Source organism: Boleophthalmus pectinirostris, unplaced genomic scaffold (assembly GCF_026225935.1).
Source record: "Boleophthalmus pectinirostris isolate CB_2022bp ecotype Guang Dong unplaced genomic scaffold, ASM2622593v1 HiC_scaffold_6, whole genome shotgun sequence".
Lineage (NCBI taxonomy): Eukaryota > Metazoa > Chordata > Actinopteri > Gobiiformes > Gobiidae > Boleophthalmus > Boleophthalmus pectinirostris.
Genome location: NW_026571447.1, coordinates 37,082,681 through 37,102,265, shown reverse-complemented (window position 1 = coordinate 37,102,265; position 19,585 = coordinate 37,082,681). Strand labels below are relative to the sequence as shown.

The window sequence follows — 19,585 nt, the reverse complement described above, 5'->3', positions numbered from 1 at the left end:
TACTTTAACACAAGCCATTTTGCTGTCCTTAACTGCACTACAGAACTGTCTGTGTGTGTGTTTACTATCACTGTTTGATCTTGAGCTTGTCCAGTGACGAAATTTTGGCAGCAAATGTAAATACGTCTTATAATTATTTAAATATAAATCTAATTTTTTAATTGAAAAAATCAACAAAATACAAGATGATTATTTGCTAAAAAGTAGTTAAAAAAAAATAGGCCTTGACAACTTTTGAGGATCGCTTCATTGGTGGGGGGACAGAGGGGCTGAGGGGCCAGTCAAAGGGGTGTGGAAGACCCACGGGCCTTTGTTTGATGACCCCTGATCTAACCAGAAAGAGCTGATTTAGTTGGAACTACAACAGGTGATCTGATTTGTGTTGTTAAACCGTAGAACTGTAATAAAATCTGGAAGATGAATCCAAGATAGCGTTGTATTGTTTTCAGTGTCCTGTGCTCATTGGCTCATGGACCCAAAAAGATTTTTACTTTCGCATTACTGCCTGAATACTGGCCTTATCCCGCAAACCGTGACATCAGAAACGTGCGGGGCTGGGTTAAGTCTTACAAAGTGAACTTTTAAGTATGTACACAGACACATGAGTGTCCTGGTTTCTGTGAGAACATGTGGTGAGTGAACACTCTGTCCAGAATGCTGTCATCACCAGGATATTCGCGTGTATGTAAACGCACTCACTGTTAACATGATAATATTACTTAGATCAAATTACCTGTGACAAAACATTTCTGTCTGTTCATTGTTACAGCACTGTGTTTGAAATAAGACACTGTACCCCAAAGCACTGTGCATGTGAAAATTGACGTGCATTGCCAGTCCACTGAAATTATGTTTTATACATTTTAAGAAATTATTATTATTATTACCCAATTTACTCACATTTTTGTCAGACATAACAGTTATGTGTATGTTACTTCTTCATTTATGTTACTTCTTCTTATTTCCATGATTATTTATGTTGTAGTTTGTCACTGAAGGAATCAAAACTATGAATGGACTCGTGTGGAAAGTAACAAACAAAAAATAAACTAAAATAACTCAGATCTTGTTTTAGATTTTTAAAAATAGCCACCCTTTGCTTTGATCACTACTTTTCACACTTGACATTTCTTGAACCTGGCGAGGCACAGCTGTGGAGCGAAAACCTTTGAGGAGACTTCACTTCATCATGAAAATCATTGTGAGAAGGCCAAGGGTTTGCAGCGCTCTCAACAAAACAAAGGGTGGCTATTTTGAGGATATGAAAAAAAAAAAAAAAAGTTGAGTTATTTCACTTGTTTGTGCTTTTTTTGTTACTTAATCCCATGTCTTGTTTCATATATTTGATGCCTTCCATATTTAATTTCCATCAGGGTGAATAAAGTAGATCTCTCTATATATAAAATGTTGAAAGTAGTTAACAAAAAAGGAAAAAAAAAAAAAAATATATATATATATATATTGAATGAGAGGGTGTGTTCAAACGTTGACTGGTTGTGTATCTCTACATATCATCATATCTGCTGCTGTGTCCAACCAGGAACTAAAATTATAAACCAAAATTTTAAAAACTAGAAAAAGGCCTCAAGTGGAGGAGTTCAAGTATCTCGGGATCTTGTTCATGAGTGGGGGAAGAACGGAGTGTGAGATTAACAGGTGGATCGGTGCAGTGTCGGTAGTGATGCGGTCGCTGTATCAGACCGTTGTGATGAAGAGGGCCGAAAGGCGAAGCTCTCGATTTACCGTCAATCTACGTTCCTCCCCTCACCTATGGTCATGAGCTCTGGGTAATGACCAAAAGGACGAGATCGCGGATACAAGCGGTCGAAATTAGTTTCTTCCGCAGAGTGACTGAGTGCTTAGAGGGCCTTACAGATAGAGTGAGGAGCAGGAAATGCTGTAGGGACTATGCCTCTCAGCTGGCCGGGGAACACCTCAGGATCTTCCTGGAGCAGCTGGAAGAAAGTGTCCGGGGTGAAGGAAGTCTGGGAGTCCCTGATTAGACTGCTGCCCCCGCAACCGGATAAGCGGAAGAAAATGGATGGATGGATGGATAGAAAAAGATATACATATTTTTTAGTAAAATCTTATGCTTACTATGTTTTGGTGAAATGAGTAGTCTAACCTGCCATATGCACTTTAAAGAGACTTAGACTTAGATTAAAGGCGGCCACACACTACAGGAGAATTTGGCCGATTTTTGCGGCGATTTACGATTCTTCCCGAATTTGAGGAGCTGTGACCCAACTTTGTGTCTTTGTGAGCGATTTTTAAGCCGCTGTGTGTGGTGTCAGTGTGACTCTGAGCTGCTCTGTCAGATCATAACCACTTAACAATAAAACAGCAAGATACAAACTCAGGAAATAGTGAAAACTATTATTACTCATCTCTTAAAAAGTCATAAATTTAAAGTGCAGCATCTCATCCACTTGTACCTATAGCATTTGTCCTTTAGAAATAATGACACCCAGTCCACAAAACAGCGCCTTTAGACTTCGACAAACTTTACTGATCCACAAGGAAAATGATTTGGACACAGTAGCTCACAAAGGACAATATATTATAATAACAAAGAGTAAAAATATAAACGGTAATAATACATTCTAAATAAGTAGCAAAAATAGCAAGAGACTCTTGTCAAATGATGCATAGTTATATAAATGTACAAGTAAAAATGTAATAAAATAGAAATATGTAATACAAATATCTCAGCAATATACAAGTGTTCGTATTAGTTTGTGTTTTTGTATGATTTCTGTGCATTATTCTGCTCTGAAAGCTCCTGTGTTTCCCTCAGGCAGAAGAAGTGCATGGGCAAACTGCTGGAGTACAACGCAGACGTTAACATCTGCAACAACGAGGGACTCACCGCTGTAAGACACAACTCTGTATCATTTTATTTCTATTGATACTTTGCAGCTGACAAGTCTCAGCCGTTTTTCAGTTAGTCATTTGCCACGTTTACATGAGAGCTTTAATTCCGATTAAAAATGATTAAATTTGGACTTAATTCATAATGACAATTCGGAATTAAGTGGGTGTTTTATTCCAATTTTTAAGCCAAATTAATTAATTCCTCAATCATTTAAATGTTTATCCCTCTTAAAAATAATTCCAGTCGTTTAGTGCATGCTCATTGGGTCACCCTTCTGACACGATAAGTAAAATTATAAACCACACCAAATAAAATAAATTTGACACAAAACATCTTATGCTAACTGTGTTTTTTGTGAAGTGAGTAGTCAAACCTGTCCAACATTTGCAGCTTTAGTTTTAACCACATTAATCTAAACAATATGGAAACTGAAGGCCCTCTAATCTAAGAAAATTGCAAATAAAAATGACGATGTGCATTGTTCTCGTGTTCAAAGACGTCACCATCTCAAACTTGCGTGTTCTTACCGTCTCAGATCCACTGGTTGGCAGTGAACGGTCGCACTGAGCTCCTCCATGACCTGGTGCAGCACGTCTCTAATGTGGACGTGGAGGACGCTATGGGACAGACGGCTCTGCACGTGGCCTGCCAAAACGGGCACAAAACGGTAACATCTGCAAACGTGTACATGAGGATAATAACACTGAGTATATTTACAAAAATCTGAACTAGAATAATCTGTTAACCCAGTAATTAGATCTGTTTGGGTGTGTGTTTACAGCACAAGAGAAATCAGGTGATCAAAACCTCACACCTGGTGACATGGGTCAGTTTATCTGTCGTTTTAAAGATAATTGTTGTATTTGGCAGACTAAGAACAATGGATTTTAAAACAAAGGCATGTTAAATATAGGTTTATTTTTTGGGGGATTGAAATGAATCTAATTGTGCTTCCAAAATTGTCCCTGTTAATGATTTTTTAGTTCCTCCGATTCCGTTGTGACCTGTAGCATCAATAAAACGAATAATCTCAACTAGGCATTGGTCAATATAGAAATTTGTTGTCACAATTATCATGGCCAAAGTAACTGCAATAATAAATTAACATGACAAAAATGACTAACAGTTTGAAAATATTTGCTATATTAATAATAAATGTCCCATGAATGATTATTGTGTACTCTTTTTATCATGATAAGCTATATTATTGTTGAGAGAGAGTGTAAAGACAGAGTGAGACAAAAGGAGTGAAAGAGAGAGAGCGAGTGAGAGAGAGGGGGAGACTGAAAGAGAGAGAAAGAGAGCAAGACTGTTAGAGTAAGAGAGAGAGTGAGAGAAAGAGATTGAGCGAGAGGGAGAGACTAAGAGAGAGGGAGAGACTGAGAGACAGACAGAGAGAGAAAGAGACAGAGAGTGAAAGAGAGAGACTGAGAGAGAGACTAAGAGAGGGAGAGACGGGGGGAGAGACAGAAAGGGAGAGGGAGAGACTGAGAGAGACTGTAAAAGAGAGAGACTGAGAGTGAAAAAGAGACAGAGAGGGGGAGGGAGAGACAGATAGAGTGAAAGAGAGACTGAGAGAGAATGAGGGAGAGACTGAGAGAGAGGGAGAGACTGAGATTGAGAGAGAGAGTGAGACAGAGAGAGAGGGGGAAAGACAGAGAGAGAAAGAGACAGAGGGAAGAGAGACAGAAAGGGAGAAGGAGAGACTGAAAAAGAGACAGAGAGAGAGGAAGAGGCAGAGAGAGTGAAAGAGAGAGACTGAAAGAGAGTGAGAGAGAGACTCAAAGAGGTTGAGAGAGAAGGAGAGACAGAGGGAGAGACTGAGAGAGAGAGAGAGAGAGGCAGAGAATGAGACAGAGTGAGAGTGAGAGAGAGCGAGACTGAGACTGGGAGAGACAGAGAGGGAGAGTGAGACAGAGAGAGAGAGAGAGAGTATGTTAGAGAGAGAAACTGAGAGAGAAAATAAGAGAGAGAGAGAGAGAGTGAGGGAGAATGCGAGTGTGAGATAGGGTGAGAGTGCCTAATCTTAACACACTACTGTCATTTAATTTACTAACAGAGCGGTATTTCTGAAAAAAAAAACATGCACTTCTGTCACTGGTTGGTTTAGTTTTGCCTTTAACACGAGTGATCTTGTATATTTTTTTCTAGACGGTGTTGTGTCTTCTGGACAGTGGAGCAGACATCAACCGGCCAAACGTCTCTGGAGCCACGCCCCTTTACTTCGCCTGCAGGTCGGAAAACATGACAAAGAACTCGAGTTTTCACAAATCTGCAGTGTTTTGTTGTTGGATTGGCCACTGTTTTACAACACGACAAGCCATGTGTTCATTCAGTCTGTGACGGGAGACCATTCAGAGCTCATAAATACTGGACAAAATGGTTTTGTTGGAGGCATGCGAGTACTGTCCGCATTGTCCCACAAAAGCACATGGTCTAAAAGTTATCTTCAAGATATCATTACTTCTGCAGTGTACTATAGTGCCGATCGATTTAGTTTTTTGGTGCGTTATTCTGACCACAGTTGTATGTAAACAAGGTCCAATACTCCATTACATTGTTGTGTTGTTTGATGTTACTGGTTGATAAAGTAATAATATTTTAATAAAAAGTGTATTCCTTTACAGTCATGGCCAAAGGGACACAGCTCAGATTCTTCTCTCTCGCGGTGCCAAATATCTCGCTGACAAGAACGGAGTCACGCCCCTGGACCTCTGTGTTCAGGTGAGCCTTGAACTTTAGACTTAGACAAAGTTTAATGATCCATAAGGGAAATTACTTGGGCACAGTAGCTCACACATCACAATATAATATAATAACAAAGAGTAAAAAATATCAGTGGTAATAAAAAAGAAAAACAAGTAATAAAATATAAAATGTCAGCTATACAGAAGAGCTCATAAGAAGACAGTGCAATAATATAATGATTGACAGGACATGTGGTTATCTGTTACATAAGGGTGAGCTGTTGTATAGTTGTAGGGAGTATTGTTTGTTACATAAGGGTGAGTTGCTGTCCCTATAATCTGGTGCAGTGGGTGAGCAGGAGTGTACATGTTGGAGAGCAGTTTATCCTAACTAGAGGTCTGCGCGTGGACAGAATTTTCAGTCCCGCTCCCACCACATCCGCAAAAAATTGTCATTTTCATTCCCGCTCCTCCCCCATCTGCGATATTTTGTCCCGCTTCCACCCGCAAATCCCGCAAATTGGAGACGTTCACTTTCTTAAGCTATATCAAACATGGAGAAGCGGAAAGGAATTGTCTAAAATGTATGAGAGAGTAGACCACATCTGCAAGTTTAGGATTTTTTTCTGTTCTTGGGCTGCTCCCTCTCCTCCAATGGACCCATCTCAAGTAATTGATCTGCAAAGTTCTAATTCTTTTATGTTCAACAGAGGTAAAAAACTGCAATTTCAAGTACTATGTGACACAGTGTTCTTCATAGCCCAAGACCCAGGCCCTCTTGTCCCTTCACTTTGATCTTAAATCCTCCAGACACTGCCCAGTTTAGCAAGTCTATGTGTGAGGAGTCTCAATTCTCTTTCCTCGCTTCCTTCTCCTTGAATCTTCTCCTCGATCCTCCATTTTTCCACTGTCAATCAAATGTGCCATATTAAGTGGTGTCCCAAAGAAAACCACAAAACAAAGGCGTAAACACGAGCAAGGCTTCAGGAGACGGACATCAGAGAAACGAATTAAACTTTATTGGTCTCAGTGAGGAGTTTACTCACCCATTTCCTGCAGATTCGAGGAGAGGAATCACCCAGAAGGAACCAAGGAAAGAGAAATGAGACGCACCCTATTTGAGATGTGTTGTGGGCAGAGTATAGGTGTTTAGTCCCTCTTGAATATTTTGCTGCTGCCCTCTGCTGGAACAGTTTTGAATAATAGAAGTGCAGGAATTTTTTATGAAAGAGATAAGAGATAGATAAAGATAAAATAAACAGTTCACTTCCAAATGTCGCCCCTAAACGAGAAGCAGACAATAGAAGTTTTGGTTTAATACTTTCTATTTTTCAGGGTGGATATGGAGAGACATGTGAGATCCTGATCCAACATCACAGCCGCTTGTTCCTGACGCTCGTTCAGATGACGCAAAATGATGATATCAGAGAAAGCATGGTACACACCTCTTCTATAATTCACCTATTTGATAATGTAATGTTGTGTTTAAAGGCGCTGTACCTGATTTTCACAGTTTTATTATTTAATTTTAAACACTTTGCAATGGTTCATAGTGATTCCTTACTTACTTTACACACTTACTTTACACAGTCCGAGCATCCTCATTATTTACCGCGATGAGTTTATAAGCACGTTTTTATAGCTTTCGATGGCTAGAGTGTCATAGTGCCATCAACTAGTAAGATAACCTCACACTTCCTGATAGCTGGACAGTAAAACACTTTATAATGACATCCACGTAGTACACAGCAGACTTATTTTTACCTTAAGAGCTTATACATTATATCTGTACTGTGTTTTTTCGGACTATAAGTTGCACTTAAAATCCATTAATTTTCTCAAAAATCGACAGTGCCCTTTATAATTTGGTGCATTTTATGTATTAATCCTGTTGAGGTTACTGACCTCGAACCGATTTTCACACATAATCCACTGAGTCGTGTCCTTTAGTCCGACAGAAGCTGAACCACATCATCGCCACAAGGAGCGAGCTGTTTTATTTAGAGCTTATTGTTTATGCAAATGAGCCATGTGGTTTTAAGTTTTGTTTCTGTAAAATGTAAACAAATGTGTGCAAAGTTGAATTAAACACATTATTACTCAATGTATATTTGAGTCATGCTCATAGGAAAGAAAAAAAAAACAACTTAAAGTATCCACCCACATTCACATTCATAATCCACATTCACCAAGACAGGGAGGCAACGCTGGGTGAATTATGCCACGATCTGCTGATGGATCGCGGACGCCTGGGCTAAGGATCAATCTCAGGTGTCGCCCGTTTGTGTGCCTTATAATCCAGTGTGACTTATGTATGAAAATAGACGAGAGAATTCAACATTATTGATATTGCGCCTTATAGCCCGAAAAATACGGTAACTGGGCAATACAGTTTTTGTTCAAACACATTAAAAGGTGTGCATTGTGTAACTTTTTTGGTAGAAGGTCCTTCAAATGCTTTTCTCCAAGGAGATGTTATTGCTTTGTTTGGACTGTTTCACGATATGGCATTAAACGTTTCTATCTCTATTGAGACCAAACCAGACCAAGTTACAGGTCAGATCTATTGAGAGGCGACTCGGCTCACAGTCAGAATGCCTGTATTTCTTGGTATTTTTGAGCAATAAAACCATCTATAACTAAATTAATGTAAAGTAGATCCTCCACTAGAAAACTTACACAATGCACCTTTAAGTTTTGCTTAAAAAATCCTTACTCTTACGCTTCATGCCTCCAGCTGCGGCAGGTTTTGGAGCACTTGTCCCAGCAGAGCGACTCTCACTATCAGAAGATCCTCATCAGTTTGGCTGAAGTGGCCACGACCAACGGACACAAACTGCTCAGGTACACAAAGACTATGGTTACATTTACTATTACATTATTTTATTGTTATTGTGTAGAGCTGTGGAATTGCAAACGGCCTCTGTAAATCAGTCCTTTGTAAATGCATTGGTAATAATTAATTTTTTTGATAATTTTTTATGCTGCGTTCACATTTATCCAATCCAGGTTTTCATTAATGTAGTTTTCTTGCTTTTTTGTCTCTTGTTTTTAATGTTCTGCTTTTAAAGCTGCACTGTGCAACTTTTTTGGTTACTTGTTTCTATAGATATCTCACATTGTTCTGCCTGGAATATTCCACAGTATGACATTAAACAGCTCTACTTTGCATTTATTCAATTTATTCAGGTGATTTTATAGCTCAAAAATATCTAGAAAAACAGGCATTCTGGCTGTGAGCGGGGTCGCCTCTCCACAGATCTGACCTGTGACTTGGTCTGGTTTTGGTCTCCATGAAGAAAAGCATTTGACGGACCCTCCACCAGAAAAGTTGCACAATACACCTTTAAATGTAGAATGTTAAAAACAAGAGACAAAGCAAGAAAACTACAATAATATAAAAAATAAACAATATATGCCATCCTTTCAAGTTAGTTGTCGCCCAGTTTGAGTCCAAATATTTGGTCTTTTTGGGTCTAGTCCTGGTTTAGTCCTGGTCTAGATTTAGTTCCAGGTTTAATCCCGGTCAAGTCCTTCTTTGATGTGGTGATTGTGCAAACACAGTGTGAACAAAGCCTTGATTTTTGCTTCTGAATCAGTTCTGAAGCGACTACTTTTATTACTTTTAAGATTACTTAAATCCTTAACACCGCAGTTATAAGACTGTTTTTTGTAATATACTATCAGACATAACATTTACTGATCACAATTCTGCATTTATGTTTGAATCTGATAGCCACATGTGCTCTGGAACATACAGACAGAATGTATTTATCAAATTATCAAATATTTTGTGATAGAATGTAAAGGAAATAGACTGAAATACACTGTACAGATGGAATATTTACCCTTGTATTTTATTGTCTTTGTATTGTCTTCGATCAGTTTGTCCAGCAGTTATGAGGCTCAGATGAAGAGTTTGCTGAGAATCGTTCGTATCTTCTGTCACGTGTTCCGTCTTGGACCCTCGTCTCCAAACAATGGCAACGACATGGGCTACAACGGCAACAAGACCCCCAGAAGTCAGGTCTTTAAGGTCTGTACCACCCAGCTTCACCTGTGCATGTTACATTACAACCTTTGTAAAGCTCCCATCTTATGCTACATGCTTTTTTTTACAATTTTTTTTAGCTCATATATTATGCTCTGGTTCAATCGTACCTAGAGTTTTATTTCATATTATTCACGCACATTTCCATAAGTTGTCTCCCTCTTCAGAGCTCAAATCAAAATGTGTCCCCCCTCCAATAAAGGCAAGACAAGTAAAGCACAATTTATACACAAAGTAATTCGAAGTGCTTTACAGAATAAGAAATTCATTAAAATCACAATTCACACAAATCCAAACATAAATTATTATTATAAAATAAAATAAAAAAGAGAGAGAGATTTTAAATGAGAGAGAAGAGTGCAGAATATAAACCTTTCAGTTCAATGCAGCTAAATAAAACCGTTTTGAGTCTGGATATGAACATAGTGAAAGTAGAGGCCTGTCTCACATTTCCAGGAAGACTATAAAAGATGTGGCTTCTTCATGTTTCATTCATTTTTGTGAGTGACTTTTTTCCATTACTTAATGTGGCGCTCCATAACACAACTCTACTATGGTGTTTCAGAGGGACGTAACAATAATAATGATATTGTATCGTCAGAAGTCTCACAATAATATAGAGAGCTGTCACAATAAATCAAATTAAAAAGTTCCTTTGCTTAAATGCATTGTTCTTTAGTAGGAATATCTAATAAACATAGGGAACTACGTGTCCCATGAGTCATTTCCGCACATACAACATGAGGAAGTATGTGTTTTACTTGAATTCTTGAGATTCTGACAGTAATAGTTTGCACCAAAATCTTGTAAAGGTATTTTAAAAGCAAAAAATTGTCTTATCTAGAATTATATTTGCTACTCCGAGATATCACAATAAATACCGTACTGTGAGATACATATCGTGATAATACCAAGAGATTTGGATATTGTTAAATCCCTAGTGTTTAATTTATACATACTGAGGGAATCCCCCAATTCAAGAAAGTTTATCTAAGATTTAGATTTCAAATTCCATCGATATGATCTAACTGTGTCCCCAGATACAAGATAAATATGTTTAAATCAAGTATAGCTTTTACTGATCAAAATTCTAATGCTGATTTATTCTTAATTACAAAAATGTGGACACAATGGCCAAGTTGTTCAAGTTTGTTGTTTTGTTTGGTTGTTCAAGTTGGGTGCTTTTGGTTCACAAGATGATTATCCAGTCAGAGTTGGTTTAAACCTAAAGAGACTCTGTTATCTTAATAGTCATAACTAAACCCCTAGTCAGGCTGGTGCCACCTAGTGCCTCCGCTCAATTTCATTTCTCTCCAGCGACTAGGTCAGGAATCAGAATACACTAGACAGTTTGCAAGAACCCCAGAAGGGCGAGTTCGGCCACCAGCCAATCAGCAAAGAGCCATACATTCTGTGTTGGCAACGATTCCCCAGATCTAGGATTTAAAGCTGGAACAAAGAGAATGTTTGGTGAATTTTATCAAAGGGAAAGATGTTACTACCCTTCTTCCTACGGGATCTGGGAAAAAGCTTAATATACTATACATATATAGCAGCGATTGGTTAAATAAAAAATGTACCTGCCTACCGTCGAGCGAACAATTTCTAATACTGCGAGGTCAGACGGTTTCTACAAAGTGAAACTGGCTGATGAATCAGGCTAATAAACCCCAGCACCTGCCAATCATCAGTCAGTGCTAGTGCACCCTCTGCAGCTCACTGAGTGGCTTCTATAGGTTCTGAGCTTTCACATGAGGCATGGCCTGTCCATATACTGACAAAACCTTGCATGTGCTACCTGCAAGTTTAGGCGTTGACAACACAGGTTGACTTTAATACCTTTGTTAGATCAGTAAGATCATAGCCTAAGTACATCTCTTTTAAGTCATCCTCCCCTAATCATGTAAATATTAATTATTTCAACTCTATAACCAATTCAAACCAAAATAGGCTCCTATTTGATTTTAAAACTCCATACACCTTCTTAGAACTAATATCTGCACTCAAAGTAGAGGGTCAGTCAAGGACAACAGGCTTTGTATCCAAGTCTTACCATTGAAAGTGAAACATTTACAACTCCCTTATAAACATTACCCACACTTATTTAATATTTATGAGTAAAAAAGTGAAGTGTGTACACGTCTTATTGTTGTGTTCAGATGTTAAAAGCATAATATGGGAGCTTTAATTTCACTTTGACCATTCTCTCGTTCCATGCGTCATGTAATGGGTTTCAGATGCGAGCAAAACCACTGGAGAGAGAGGAGGGTGTGTCCACAGGCTCTGCAGCTTTAGATGTGAGATTTTAAACTGAATAGACAAACTGCATGACAAACTGATCACACAGAATCACTTCTTCAAGCTTGCTGAGAGTGGTGCTTAAAACTGAGCTTGGTGGCAATTTGCTTGGTCACTAACTGATTTCGTGCATAATTAAAAGTGGAGAAATACTAATCAATTTCATGGGGAATCGGGTGCAATAATCTGTGAAATGCTGTAATTTTTTAAAGGTGCTCTGTGTCACTTTTCTGGTAGAGGGTCCACCGACTGCGTGTCTTTTCCTTGAATGTTCCACACTTTACGCTTTACGCTATTATTTGATTTAATTATTCACATTTTTATTGTTCAAATATACCTTAAAACATACATTCTTGCTTTGAGTTGGTGGGCCCTCTCCACAGATTTGACCTGTCACACGTCTTGCACTTGTGTTGCTTTTTAAAGGGAAAAAAATTAAAAAGAAGGTAGTTTTTAGGGATTTTTTTCTTTGTATTTGACCCATCCTTTAGTGAAGCTCGAGTTAAAGCTGGTAGGGACAGGGCCATCTCCAGATCTCGATCTTTGTGTGGTCAGAGAGCGGATTAGCCTATTGTGCATGGATTTATTGACACAGTGGTTAGTGCTTTAGTCTCACAGCGAGAAGGTCCTGGGTTTGACTCCCGGGCAGAACTGGGGGTGTGAAGTTTGCATGTTTTTGAGTCTGTCCGGGTTCTCTTGCCACTAAAAACATATACAGGCGCCCTAAAAATAGATTCTGAATGTCAGTGAGAATTTCTTGGTTAATCAAATATAAAATACATAGGTTGAGTACAGAGGGAATTTGTTGTCCATGTTTTTTTTATATATGTATACGTTTGTAATATGTTTAGACTAGGGATGGGCATGATTAATCGATGAATCGATAATTGATCATTAAGAATTTCATCGATTACGTTAATTTTAATCGACAAACCGAATGTAGGTTGCTGTGCGTAGCGTGACCAAACAGGGGTCCGTACATGTAGCTCTGCACTCAGAAGGAGCGAGCAAACACAAACAGTAGGTCAGCCTGCAAGCGTGCCGAAGCACAAATGTGTATTTAACGATGATTTGTACAAGAAATTCCACGCTTTCTGTTGCGTTTGGGACAAGTGTGAGTCCATGTGCACAGTGTACAAAGCAGCATATATGTTTCGGTGTCCAGTGGGAAAAAGTTTTACCAGGTGAGAGTCGCGCAATGTCGATGACGAGTCCCAACCTCCCACCCCCCGTACTGTGTCCTGGTTTTGACAAACGCAAATATGGTCACACTAACCTGTATTCCACTGAATCATGTCTTTTAATCCGACAGAAATTGACCGCATCAGCGACACAAGAGTACTGTATTTTTATCTTCGCTGAGTTTATGCAAATTAGCGATGCGGTTTTAAGTTTCGTTTCTGTGAGAGTTGCACAAAAATGAATTAAACACGTTATAATGTCAAACGGATTGATGTGGCTCTAGAGTCGTTACGGTTTATATGTCGTAAAGTTGAATTTATTTATGCAGATTAGTAGTGCAGATAATAATAATGATGATCATTTTAATATAAAAACCTTAATGATTAATCGATAATCGATCGTTAATTCTTCTGACGATCAATTAAGAAAATTTCATCGAATGCCCATCCCTAGTTTAGACCATTGTAAGTAGTTTACAAGAAATCATAAGAATCGTAATTTTGATTATTACCTTAAAGGGACAGTCTGGAATTTTGGATATAGGACCTCATTTCCTTTTGAGCCAGAGTGCTGGAGACGTGTGGAGACACTTTAAAATATTCCATCCAGTCCCTGTATTTGCAGAGATCGCTGGTGCTAGGCTAGTGCATGTCAATGACCATAGTTATCCTGCCACTAAAAACAGTCTTACCCACTCCACAAAACACCCAAAGAAAATCTATGATTACACCAGACTGTCGACTGTTATTTTACGTGAGCTCCCCCTGCATGTGTAGTCTTGTAAGTGCAGTTTGGGTCAGATACACAGAGATGCGTAATAGTTTTGACTTTTGAGAGCTTTTGCCACGCTCCCTTTTTAGTGTAGAATTTCTTTAGTCGATTCCAGCTCTACAGAATACAAAACTTTGTTACAAAACATACACATATTGACCTGTGATTTGACCCTGTAATCTGTGTATCATTCATTCATTTGTTTTTCAATATAAAGCCAAAAATATGAAAACAAAACAACTATTTTCTTCATTATTTGTCTCCAAAACCAAAATGAAAATAAAAAAACAGGTAACAATTTGTTTTTTCAGTTTTCAATTTTTGTTTAAATGAATAATGGAAAAAATGAATAAAGTCCCGTTTCTGTGACTTAAACTGCAATGTTGGACTTTTGCGCTGCATACGGACTGAACCAGGACTAAAACAGGACTAAACCGGTCTCAGTCCGAGTCTAGTCCTGGTCTGGTCCCAGTCTCAGTCCTGATCACCTGACAGTCTACGCGGATGTAGCTCAGGGCCTGTCCGACTCTTAGTACTGGTTTAGTCCTAATTTAGTTCTGGTATAGACCTATTTAGTCCTGTTTTAGTCCTGGTTCAGTCCTGGTTCAGTTCGGGAAACGGCCATTATCCATTTTTTCCATTATTAATTTAAACACAAAATCGAAAATTGAAAAAACAATTGTTATCTGTTTTTTCATTTTGGTTTTGGAGAAAATTGTTGTTTTTTTCATTTTCTTATTTTTGGTTTTATTTTGAAAAACAAATGAACGAATGATACACGGATTCCCTGTGTTTAAATGTCTGCAGAGATGTTTGTGGTGAATCTTTTCCTTCCTCTTCTATTTCATCTCAGCCTCTAGAGCTGCTCTGGCACTCTCTGGACGAGTGGCTGGTTCTGATCTCCACTGAACTGGACCGAACCAGGACCGACCCGCCCGGCTCCTCCGGCAGCGAGATCGCCTCCCTGCTGCTCAAACAGAGAGACGCCTCCTCAGCTGGCCCCGCCTCCGTGGCCTCCCTCGACCAATCAGCCGCCTCCACTCCCTCCTGTGACTCGGCCCCCTCCTCCGCAGACTCCGCCTCCAAACTTCCCCCCGCCCTGGACCCGCAGCTGGTCGTCATGGAAGCGGAGGCGTGCGCGGACGGCGAGGACGTGATTTCGATGACGGCGAACAGACTGAGCGCGGTCATACAGGCCTTTTACATGTGCTGCTCCTGCCAGATGCCACAGGGGTGAGTCAGGAAGGGTATATATCTCCATGGAAACAAGCAGGAGACCCCGCCAGGCCAAATTACCAGTCAGATCTGTGGAGAGGCAATTCCACTAACAGTAACAATGCAAAAACAGCAGAAGTTAAATCCCATACATTGAAACGTTCCATGCAAAGTTTATATGTTGATGGTTTGAACAGAACACCCAAAAGTGGCGTTGCGTCTTCACTTTATATTCCACATTTAGACGAGCGTTTTCGGGAGGAAATCTGCGTGCATACGGTGACGCGAAAGTGTGTGGAATTCAATTGGGTTGCATGCCAGGCAGCTAGGTGGTGACACGCGGTGGTGATGTATGTGACGTAAATGTGAACGTAACGTGAGCAGATCTGACCAGAGTTTTGCGTCTTGGGCAGTGTAGTCGGAAACGCTAGAGCGGAGCGTATTCAGCTTTTCCACTCTGGAGGGTGCTTTCAGATTTTTGCCTTTTTAAGACCCAAAAACGGCATCACCGTCTAAACGAAAGGCACTTCCAATAAAATATTTTGTCATTTTTACTCTCAAACATTCTCGTGTAATCAGGCCCTGACTTCTTAATTGAAATTTCGAAGTTAAGTTCCCAATCTCCTTTAAGTCTGTCTCTTCTTCTCTCCTTTCTCTTTCTCTTTCAGAATGACATCTCCTCGCTTCATAGAGTTTGTGTGTAAACATGACGAGGTGCTCAAATGTTTCGTGACCAGGTCAGTCCAAACTCTCCTTCTGAAAATATTTTCTCCATTTCACTTAATACACTTCTTAATTATGTCTCCCTTTCCATCTCTATTCCTCCTTTTCTTCACCCTCTTTTCTCTCTCTCTTCACCTACTCCACTACCTCCTTTTTGCTTTTTCCTTTCTCTTTCTTCCCTCTCTTTTTCTGCGCTCCTCCTTAATCCTTTAATCCTCTTTTTTCCCCTTCCTCTTCTCCTCACTTTCCTCTTTTTCTCTTTCACCATCCCCACTTTTTCTTACCTTCTCCTCTCCACCTCTCACTCTGCTCCTCTCTTCACACTCCCTCCTCTCTGTCTCCCCGTGTCTCTCTGTGGTCATTTGTTTGTTTTTCAGGAATCCAAAGATTATTTTTAACCACTTCCATTTCCTGCTGGAGTGTCCCGAGCTGATGTCCCGCTTTATGCACATCATTAAAGGACAGGTGAGGAATACTGACAAATAGATGGTTCCAGTTTGAAATAAGTTCACGTTTATTCACTTAACAAGTTGTTTTGTACAAGTTCTGTTTTACGTTCACAAGTAAAGGTTCTCTATGACACAAAGTTGACTCTTGTGAGTTTTAAGTCACGTTATAATGCTGTTACCTCCTCAAAAACAGACCTGGAGTTGTGTTTTGTTTCATTCACACATGTTTGAGTAACACTCTATTATTAGTCTGTTTGCATCTCCAAAGCTCACTGTAGTTTTCATGTTAACAGCTACTTTTACCTTTAGTTTCTTAGAGATTAGTAATTTCAGGGCTGAAATTATCCAATGCACCTTTAAATATCTTCCTTTCTGCATCTATTAATAGCATTAAAATACTGAATTCTTGCTTTCATTCTGCGGAATGAAAAACCTTTCAGTCATATGCAGCTAAACAAAACCGTTTTTGAGCCTGGATTTAAACAGAGTCAAAGTAGAGTCCTGTCTCACATCTTCAGGAAGGCTTCCAGGTTTTAGCTGCATGAATCTGAAGCTCTGACTGCCCGTGTTTAGTCCTGACTCGGGGCACCAGCAGGAGGCCGGTCCCTGAGCTCCTCAGAGTGCGAGATGATTCATATGGCACTAACATGTCACAGATGGACTTTAGTGCTCGGCCATAGAGAGACTTGTACACAAGCAGAGCCACTTTAAAGTCTCTTCTCTGAGCCACAGGAAGCCAGGGCTAGAGTTTTGTTGCTTGTTTAGAGGAAGGAAAGTTGTTTAAGCACCACATTTGACATTGTCACTGTTTTGATGATTAAAATGGGCCTGTTTCATATTAACTTTGCACAAGAAGTGGTTTAACAAAGAGTTTTAGTGTCACAAACATGTCTTAGCCTTTATTTTTAATTGAAAAAAGTGCACTGTATCGAGGTATGTGTCGTATCGGCAACTTCTTATTGATACCCAGGCCTAATCTCCATGGAGACAAGAAGGTACCAGAAAAGTTCCTCCCCCAGAAAAGTTGCGCCTCTACTTTTATCATGCTAAATCTGATTTCATAACTGTAATTTCCTTTGTCGCCTCCGGTGGAAAAACGTTACATCACATTCACTTAAAAAGGCACAGCATTGTCTGAGCGTCTTGATTCAAAAATCTAATAAAAATTGATTCTTGAAGATTAAATGTGAAAAAATTTTTTTTTGGTTTGTTTCTTTTTTCTGTCAGCCTTTCAAAGATCGCTGCGAGTGGTTTTACGAGCACCTTCTGGCCGGACAGCCAGACTCGGATATGGTTCATCGCCCGGTCAATGAGAACGACATCCTGCTCATACACAGAGGTGATATCAGCTTTGGAATTTCATTTTTTCTAACTTAAACGAAACCTAAAAGGACTTTATGGTGTAAATACTTGCCACTAAATTCCAATAATCATGAATTCTGTCCCAAAATCTTCAACAGGTACAATAGCCATTTTGAGATCCAATCCACAAAAACTAATTTATTTATTTATTTTTTGTATATTGAGGTGTTTAACATACATAACAAATTAATCTCTCTTTCCCTCTCTGTTTTTTCAGACTCTATCTTCAGGAGCAGTTGTGAGATGGTTTCCAAATCGACCAATGAGAAGCTGAAGCAGGGGATCGTAGTGCGTTTCCACGGAGAGGAGGGCATGGTGCGTTTTTTGCACACACTGGGTTTCAGACGACATCACAACATTTGATTTTCCAGTAATGTTTAATACGGAGAGACCAAAATGCTGCTAAAATGGATATTGTTAAAATATATGCAGTGATTTTTGTTCTTGGGTCTAGTCCCAAATCAAAGTTATCAGGTTTGACATTTGTGCAGTGGTGGAGCATAACGAAGTAAATCCTTAAGTATATATTTTTTGGTATCTGTACTTTACTGTAGTATCCAGTCCAATCCACATTATTTTTACAGCACATTTCACAAACTGAAAACTGCCTGTGTTCAACCCACTGCTGACTGTTCATCTGCAGTTCACCTGTATTACAGTGATATTACATTGATATTACATTGATATTACACTGATATAACTTAACCCGTGTGTGTTTGTCGTGCAGGGCCAGGGCGTGGTGAGGGAGTGGTTTGACATTTTGTCCAGTGAAATCATCAACCCGGACTACGCTCTGTTCACTCAGTCTGCCGATGGTATGGTTTAGTGACATTTATTTTAGGAAATTTAAAGAAGATGTATTATACTTTTTTGTAAACCACTATATTGATCCCTAACACTTTAGTAAGAGAAGCAGGTCCAAAATGACAGTGTAGCAAGCAGCAGATTTTCATTTACTTGCTTTTATTGTTGGAAAAATGCTATGTGACTTTTTTTTTATTTATACTGTGTGCTTCTTCATCATGTTTGAGTAATTCTGTGCTGCCCTGCATTCAAGGCTTAACTGTGCATAAAGTTTCTCTTTTCACCTACCCCCTATCTCCGCCCACACCGGTGTACATAGATTATTCAGAAAAGATGACGCCGGTGTCACATAGTAATTTTTTAACAATAAAAACAAACAAACAAACAAATCAATGGACCCGTTTCTATTACTATGCAGTTTTAGACCAATACTGCAGTTTACACTGAACCAAATGTAAAATACTGATCTATAGTATACAGTAGTTTTTGTTTATATGTATGATGAAAAACCAAGACAAGGCAAATTCCTAAATGCAACATAGATATTTTAATCACAAAAATAACAGGGTAATGTGATTGGTAATAAACCAGTCCACAATCTCTTACTTGTCTCTCGTCCTCTGTCTGCAGGCACCACGTTTCAGCCGAACAGTAACTCCTCAGTGAACCCGGATCATCTGAACTATTTCCGGTTCGCGGGGCAGGTCCTGGGTCTGGCTCTGTACCACCGCCAACTCGTCAACATCTACTTCACCCGCTCCTTCTACAAACACATCCTTGGTAAAAAAAAAAAAAACATCATCTCAAAGTGTATGATATTATTTTATGTCTCCTGGTCGGGGATCCGTTCTGCTGGAGATATGTTTGAATTTTGTAAATTACAGCCTTCCATTTTATAGCGGAGCTAATGATAATAATGTAATAACTATAATTTTCAAAAACACAAATACAAAATGCTTCACATATTCCCGTTGCCTGGCAAATCCACAATGATATCTCTGTACTTTTATACAGACAAAATCAGTCTGGTCCACACACCAAAGCACAGCTGTGTTTGATGGAGCTTCACATCTCAGTTTAGTGCTTCTCTCATTGATTCTGCAGAAATCGGGGATGTTTTTCAGTCCTCTGTGAAAAAAATGTCATTTCTTTTTTCTCGTGAGCAGTC

The 19,585-nt window shown here is 39.3% G+C and overlaps 1 protein-coding gene across 2 annotated transcripts in view; it reads left to right on the top strand.

Annotated features, from left to right (window-relative positions):
- hace1 (HECT domain and ankyrin repeat containing E3 ubiquitin protein ligase 1) overlaps nt 1–19,585 on the top strand; it is a 51,528-nt gene that overhangs the window by 10,596 nt on the left and 21,347 nt on the right. Inside the window, exons 5-19 of one of the 2 annotated variants that reach the window (XM_020923641.2) lie at nt 2,798–2,873; nt 3,411–3,542; nt 5,027–5,109; nt 5,503–5,599; nt 6,898–6,999; nt 8,300–8,406; nt 9,448–9,598; nt 11,851–11,910; nt 14,718–15,097; nt 15,748–15,816; nt 16,180–16,267; nt 17,479–17,590; nt 17,831–17,928; nt 18,341–18,428; nt 19,048–19,197. In XM_020923641.2, coding sequence (XP_020779300.1) covers nt 2,798–2,873; nt 3,411–3,542; nt 5,027–5,109; nt 5,503–5,599; nt 6,898–6,999; nt 8,300–8,406; nt 9,448–9,598; nt 11,851–11,910; nt 14,718–15,097; nt 15,748–15,816; nt 16,180–16,267; nt 17,479–17,590; nt 17,831–17,928; nt 18,341–18,428; nt 19,048–19,197 — 1,793 coding nt within the window. The remainder of the gene's footprint in view (nt 1–2,797; nt 2,874–3,410; nt 3,543–5,026; nt 5,110–5,502; nt 5,600–6,897; nt 7,000–8,299; nt 8,407–9,447; nt 9,599–11,850; nt 11,911–14,717; nt 15,098–15,747; nt 15,817–16,179; nt 16,268–17,478; nt 17,591–17,830; nt 17,929–18,340; nt 18,429–19,047; nt 19,198–19,585) is intronic. The other variant, XM_020923642.2, reaches the window with a different exon arrangement.